This window comes from Nycticebus coucang, chromosome 12, assembly GCF_027406575.1.
Source record: "Nycticebus coucang isolate mNycCou1 chromosome 12, mNycCou1.pri, whole genome shotgun sequence".
In the NCBI taxonomy this organism is placed as follows: Eukaryota; Metazoa; Chordata; class Mammalia; order Primates; family Lorisidae; genus Nycticebus; species Nycticebus coucang.
Window position 1 is genome coordinate 11,722,454 of NC_069791.1, and position 7,080 is coordinate 11,729,533.

Here is a 7,080-nt window from a genome sequence, read left to right on the forward strand (position 1 = left end):
CGCTCCAGAATCAGTGAACTACCATCATCCTGTGGCCAGGAGACCCTCTCGGAAATGTCCAGTCCCACTGATTAGGCCGAAAGGCAGAAACTGACAAAGGCCTACATGGGGCCGGGGGAGACAGAAACTAGGAACTGGACAACTCCAGAGAAGGCTCTGTGTGCCTTCACACCCGTCCCTTCAAGGGGAAAAAGCAGCCACAAGGTCAAATGTTCTCAGTGTGGCTCCCCAGGGAAAGGGGCTCACTTAGTCTAGGGAAGTCTTCAAGCCCCACACTGAGTCCTGTGTAGACTGAGGCCGGAGATGGACAACATGATCTCCTGAACCCCCAACCTCCTCCTGGAGAAATGAGTCTAAGAATCCTACCCAGGTACCCTCAACAGATGCGTTCAAGAATATCCCCCAAATGGAACTTATTCTGCCTGCAGTCCCTGAGAGATCCTGGAGGTGTGAAAGCAGAGGGCAGGTGGGGTGGGGAAGGAAGGAGAGAGAAGGAATAGCCAGAAGTTAGTGGGGAAATGTGCCTATCCAGGACCTGCCTGCAAGGATGTCAGGCATAGAGCAACCCCACGGAGCCCTTGTTGACTTAGCAGATGACAGTCTGGGGAAGAAGGGGAGGAGGATGTGGAAGTCACACCCTCTAGGCGCAACTCCCATTGGCCTTTGATATCCTTAAAAGAGCCAAACAGTTTCACCATCCTTAATCTCCCGACCCTCTCAGGACTTTGTGATTATACTCACTCCTCATCCCAAAGCATGAAATTCGCCACTCTCCTCTTGCTGGTGGCGCTGGCCGGGGCCCTGGTCTGTGCCGGTGAGTATGCCCTCCCTCCACACCTCCCTAGAAGCCTCCCAGTCCAATGAGGCCCTCCCAGTCCAGGGCCTCAGCCCCTGCCTCTACCCTTCTTCTCTCCTGCCAGCGCTATCCTGGCTTCCCTCCCCCTGCAAGTGACTCCTGCTCCCAGTTCTCCACTCGCGGCCTCTGCACCCCCCTGGCAGGGGAGCCAGGGACCATCTGGGCCCTGCTTGTCCCCCCATCTCATCTCCAACACCGTCCTTCACACAGATGCTTCAGCTGCCCTGGTTTTCCCACAGGGCCTCTGGGCCACTGCATGTAGTTGGGCAGGGAGTCCCTGCACCAGGGCACCCAGGCAAGAGGTGGTGGGAGCTAAAATCTGGCCCGGGCTCCACCTGCCAAGCAGCATGTCCCAGCCATGGCTGCGTCTCCTAGGGACACATGTTTTAATCTCATGGAAGCACCCTTTCAGCCAAGACCACCTGCTCCTCCTTGGTCTTTGGGACCTTCCTTCTAGCTCTTCCCTGTGGGTGAAGTGCTTTTCCTCTCTCCGTCCACTTCCCTTGGCCAGCTGTAATGTCACCTGGCCAACGATTTTTCATCTGTCAAATCTCAATTTGTATATAATTCCTCAAGAAAGCCTTCCATGAGCATGGGAGGACAGATTAGGCCCCAGGCAGTGGCGCCATGCAGCACTTTCCCTCCCAGCACCGGCGCACTAGTCATTAAACATCACATGGGAATGGAAGCTGTGACCTGGCGGCCTTGTCTGCCACCTTCAGTACTGTGCTGCCATCCCTTAGCAGAGAGCTTTATTTAAATGCTGTGTTGAAGCTCGGCACCTGTGGCTCAAGCGGCTAAGGCACCAGCCACATACACCTGAGCTGGTGCGTTCGCATCCAGCCCAGCCCGCCTAACAACAATGACGGCTGTAACCAAAAAATAGCCAGGTGTTGGGGTGGGCGCCTGTAGTCCCAGCTACTTGGGAGACGGAGGCTGGAGAATGGCTTGAGCCCAGGAGCTGGAGGTTGCTATGAGCTGTGATGCTATGGCATTCTACCCAGGGACAGCTTGAGGCTCTGTCTCAAACAAACAAACAAATAAATAAATAAAATGCTGTGTTGAAAGAATAAAGGGAACAAGGGCTGTCATCCCAATCCCAGAACTTGCCCAGGCGTGGCCCTGTGGGCCCCCACACATTGTCCTCCTGCACCACAGAGGAGCTAGAGCCCCTCAGCCATGGCCAGTTTCCCTACAGGACCTCAAGGAACCCTACCAAGCCAGGGGCAAGTGAGGAGGAAGGCAGTGTCCCGGGGGATATTACACTTGCCAGAGGATAACCAGTTTCAAAGAGCTGCAGAAGGAGCGAACGTCAAAACATCAGAGAGAGCGCCTTGGAAGGGCTCGTGCAACCAAAAGGGACATGAGTCCACCCCCGGGCAAAGCGTTGGGGCTGGGAAAGAGGTGGCCCCTGTGCATCTGGTTCAGTCCTCACCCTAATCTGGCCTGTGTTTCCTCCACTGCAGACGACGTCCCCTCTGACCACCCGGAGGCTGCTCCCGTCCAGGACACTGCAACCCGTGAGTCCTCCTGGACCTTCTACCCCAGCCCTGCTGGGAGGGCTTAACAGTTTGGGTGTGCATGGAGACTGGGAGGAGGAGCCCTGGGAGGGGTGTCCTATGAAGGGGAGCAAGATATGGATAGTGTGGCTGGAAACGCGACAAGGCCAGAGACAAAGGATAACCCAGGCAAGCCAGGCCAGTGAGAGGCCAGGGGAAAGGTTGCTGTGAACAAAAGGGAGAGACGCATGAGGTTAGATGATAAGGGAACCGACTCGCATGGTATTAATAGCTTCACGGGCAAACACCTCCGTAACAACCAACCCTTTAGCAATGTCCCATTATCTGGGCTCAGACCTCATTTTCCCAGCCTATTTTCCATGACTTTTCTTCGCGTACCACCTACGTCAGCTAAATTGAACTTGTTTCATTCCCCACACCTGTCCCACACATGCCTTCCCCCGAGCTCTTGCTGACTCACTTCCTGCCCCCAAGAAAGCCCCTTTAGAACATCCTCCCCTGCCAACGACCTGCCTTCAAGACCCAGCTTCTCTCTCAGGTGCCCCCTGAGTCTCACCAAACCCGTAGCCCAAAGCTCTCCTCGGCCCTGCCACCACGTTCCGAGAGACACAGGGGTAGAACCCCATCTCCTGTAGGAGAGCAGGGTTTACCCCATGTCACTTCTGCATCCCGGCACCTAGCACATATTAGGTACTCTGGGGCCCTGCCACCTGTGCCAAAGGGTAAAACAAAATGTTTGACTTACCTAAAATTGATAAATTTGTGTTTGTAGCTGTGCTTGAAGACAAGACCACAGGTCCAGCTTCTCCCCAAGAGACAACCACTGCAGCGGCAGCTCAGAGGCCAACCCAGGACGCCATGCAGTGGCAGGACCTAATCCCCATGAGTAAGTCTGTGTCTCTACGCCAGAGCAACAACCTAAGGAAGTCTCTGGCAGCAGGCCCACATGACACCTCCATCCACAGGGACAAGCCAGGGAAAAGTAGATACACTCTGACATCTGTACCCCAAGGCATAGTGAGGGTGCCCACAGCACAACACACAGCATTTCTGCAATAGACAGCAGATCTTGCTGTCTGCACCATGCATGGTTTCCACCCTGGCCCACACACCTTCCTTTGAGAGGGACGCGGGGCCCCTCAGCAAAACTTCCCCACTCTAGGAATGGTCACAGGGATGATGTCTGGGGGGGCAGTTCTCTTTACATGACATGGCTTTTCAGCTGATGTGATTCTTCTGCTCCACAATTAGGATCCCTGGTTGAGAATGTTCTCTTACAAGCGGAAAAGTCCTTTCAAGGAGCAGAAAAAACCTTCCAAGGAGCAGAAAAAAAACTGCGTGGAAGACTACAAGATGGAAAACAACTTGTAGAAGGTGAGCGCACCCCCAGGCAAGGCTTTGTGGGAATGCGAATACTCGCCACCCGCCATTCAGGGATGGGAGGCGGGAGAGAATGTGTCCCCAACTTCACTCCTACACGTGAGACCTGGAACCACCACAGCCCCTGCCACTGAAGCCCCCTCCCTTTATGCTTTCAAATATCTCCCACTTCACACCCAGAAGCCATTGCCATCCCATGCAGATCCTCTCTGGGATCTGACCCATGCCTTCCCACTCTGGCACCTGTTTCTCTGTATCCCTGCCGAGGTAGAGAAGAGGGTGGGTCCTTCAGGATCCTGGTGAATCTAACCTCCATCCCCCTGACTTCTGTGTGAGCCCCTCCAGGGCCTCAGTGAGTCTGGAGAGCTGAAGATGACGTTGAGGAGGAATAGAAGGGGTGGAGCTACTGCCTCATTCTGATCTCTGCTTTTCTTCTAGGTGGAAGTGATTTTGTACAGCAATTGATGAAGAGATTTCACCCACTAAAATTTTGGTTCTGAGAAGCTCAACAGAATAGGGTCACTGGGCTTAAAGCCATAAACACCCTTGCAGGCTGGAGTGGAGCTATTAAACTGAAAGCATCCCACGTGCTGTGTGCCTGTGCTCTGTGGGGTGGGCCCAGAGGAGGTGGGGGACAAAAGCTCTGCCTGGATCAGGAGGCATAGGGTTTCCAGACTCAGGCCCTGGGCCAGTCGCAGCCTGCCTAGAGGGCAGAGCCTCTAATGAGCCCTTTAATTCCCACAGAGCCACATCCACGAGTGCTGAGCCTCCTTCTAGCCCAAACGCCAAGCCAGCTCTGGTCCGCCTCCTTATTCACACATGGCTCCCAGTGACATTTGAGCATTTCCAAAAATTAAATCAACCTCCCAAGAACCAGAATTTATCATCCTGAAAATAGTCAAAGCCTGGGCCGTTGTTATTAAGACTACTTTCTAGTACTTTATTAGAAGCTCACCCCTCCTGCCAAAGTGAATAACAGTGACTAATTAGGTCAGATAGCAAATTAACAAGCCACTGCAGTAATAACTGACTCTTTACTCAAAAGATCAATTGAACTCATTAAAATTATCCTGTGATACAGTGCATAGAAACTGCTTATGACTGAGTTTTACAGGTGCAAATTCCCTTCCCCAAAGGACTAGAATCTCTCAAAGGGGTCTGGTCGCCCCCTCCCTGCTACATTCCCCCTTCCCCCCTCTCCCACACAGGTGAACTGGGGAGGATCACGCCTGACTTTGGGGAAAAGGGAGAACAATGGGACTTCCTGCCAGCCCTCTCCCCCCATACTGGGTGCATGGCCCATCTGCCCTTAACACCCCTAGAATCATTAACTCTACACTACCCTTCCCACCTCCTCTTAGTCTGTTTTATGTTGCTTATAACAGAAAACCTGAAACTCAGTCATTTATAAGAAAGGACATTTGTTTCTTACCATTCTAGAGACTAAAAGTCCTAAGTCAAGGGGGGCACACTTTGCAAGTGCATTCGTGATGGGGGGGACTCCCTGTAGAGTCCCAAGCCAGGGCATGGCATCACACGGTAAGGGAGCTGAGCATGCTGGCTCAGGGCTCTTGTCTTCTTCTTATAAAGCTAGCAGCCCCACTTCCATGATAAACCACTCATCTATTAATCCATCGGTGGATCAATCCATTTATGAGGGCAGAGCCCTCATGACCCATCACCTCTTAAAGGCCCACTTTTCAAAACTGCCATATTCAAGATTGTTTCTTTGGGAGGAGTTTGGAGGATTAAGTTTCCACACAAATAAGTGTTAGAAGGGAACAAACATTCAAACCACAGCCTTCCACCCCAGCCCCTAATACTCACGTTTTTCTCACATACAAATACATTCATTCCAATCCCACAGCCCCAAAGTCTGGACTCATTTCAGTACCAACTCAAAAGTCCAAAATCCAGAGTCTCATCTGTGAGCCTGTGAAATCAAAACCTCTCCCCCACAGCTCCACTAGATATGGCCCTGGTGATGACTGTCTATGGTAGCATCTCCCCCACAGCTCCACTAGGCATTGTCCCCTGGTGGGGACTGTCACCTGCAGCAGCTCCAACACTAGAGCTCAGCATTGCTCAGGTGGGGGCTCTCTGCAGTGGTTCTACCCCAGCAACACCTCTCTATCTGGGACTCCAAGCTTTTGACAATATCCTTTGAAACCCGAATGGTGATTACCAAGCGTCCACAGCTCTTGCTTTCTGCAAGCTAAGAGAATTAGCACCAGCTGGATGCCACCAGAGCTGCAATATGAGCCACAGCTGGGGGCCACTCACCCTGGCTGCTGCATCCCCTGAACTCTGCCCTAGGGTGAGGGGAGCAAAGTCCTGACAGGTCCCTGGGCAGTGAACAGTGGAGAGGCCTTTGGGCTTTCCCCCTGAAACCATCCTGCCCTTCTCAGCCTGTGGACCTGAGATGGGGAGAGGCACCCTCAAGGTCTCTGAAATCCCCTCGAAGACTGTCTTTCCTCATTTTGAGGAGTAGCACCTGGCTCATATCTGTCTGTGCTAATCTCTAGCTACACCCTGGGTTTCCTCTCCTCAAACACTTTTTCGATCTTTATGTGGCCAGTATAAGATTTTTTTTCCAAATCTTTCTGCTCTACTTCCCTTTAAATTATAAGTTTCATCCCTAAATTATTCATTTACTCCCAAATCTCAGTGTAAGCAGCTAAACGTAGCGATGCAGCTCCTTCTATATTTTTCTTAGAAATCTCTTCTGCCACATACTAGTTTATCACTCGCAAGTTTGGACGTCTATTAATACAAAACCCTTGGACATGGACACAGTTCAGCCAACTTCTTTGCCAGTTTCTAACAAGGATGGCTTTTACTTTGCTTTCTAATAATTTGTTGCTCAGTTCCACCTCAAATCTCATCTAGGGGTGGGGAACCTGCAACCTTAAGGCCACATGTGCCTTCTAAGTCCTTAAGTGCAGCCATTTGACTGAATCAAAATTTTACAGAACAAATCCTTTTATTAAAAGGGGTGTAACAGAGAAAGATGAAGCTTTTCTTGCCTCCTTTAGTACTTAAAACAATTTTTAAATCAGAAGGCCACAGGCTCCCCACCCCTGTGCTGGTTGTTCATCTTTTTAACTGCACTCTGGTCACAACCACTTAACCAATCCTTTCCTAGTCCCAAACCTCCCCTGGTCTTCTTATCTAAGCCACCCTCAGAATCTAGGCTTTTCTAGCCTGCTGCTCTAAACTCTTCCAGACTCTGCCCATTACCCATTTCCAAAGCTGCTTCTACATTTTCAGGTTATCTGTTATGGAAAACAATCCTACTTCTGGTACCAATCACCTCTGAACAGT

General features: G+C 51.5%; 1 protein-coding gene across 1 annotated transcript; it reads left to right on the plus strand.

Annotated features, from left to right (window-relative positions):
* The first annotated feature begins 690 nt into the window (after window positions 1-690).
* Window positions 691-4,336, plus strand: LACRT (lacritin). Its single transcript, XM_053557613.1, has 5 exons — window positions 691-814; window positions 2,323-2,376; window positions 3,149-3,262; window positions 3,628-3,750; window positions 4,195-4,336. Exons 1-5 carry the CDS (start codon window positions 757-759, stop codon window positions 4,254-4,256), a joined length of 411 nt encoding a protein of 136 aa, XP_053413588.1. The 5' UTR covers window positions 691-756; the 3' UTR covers window positions 4,257-4,336.
* Window positions 4,337-7,080: the final 2,744 nt, after the last annotated feature.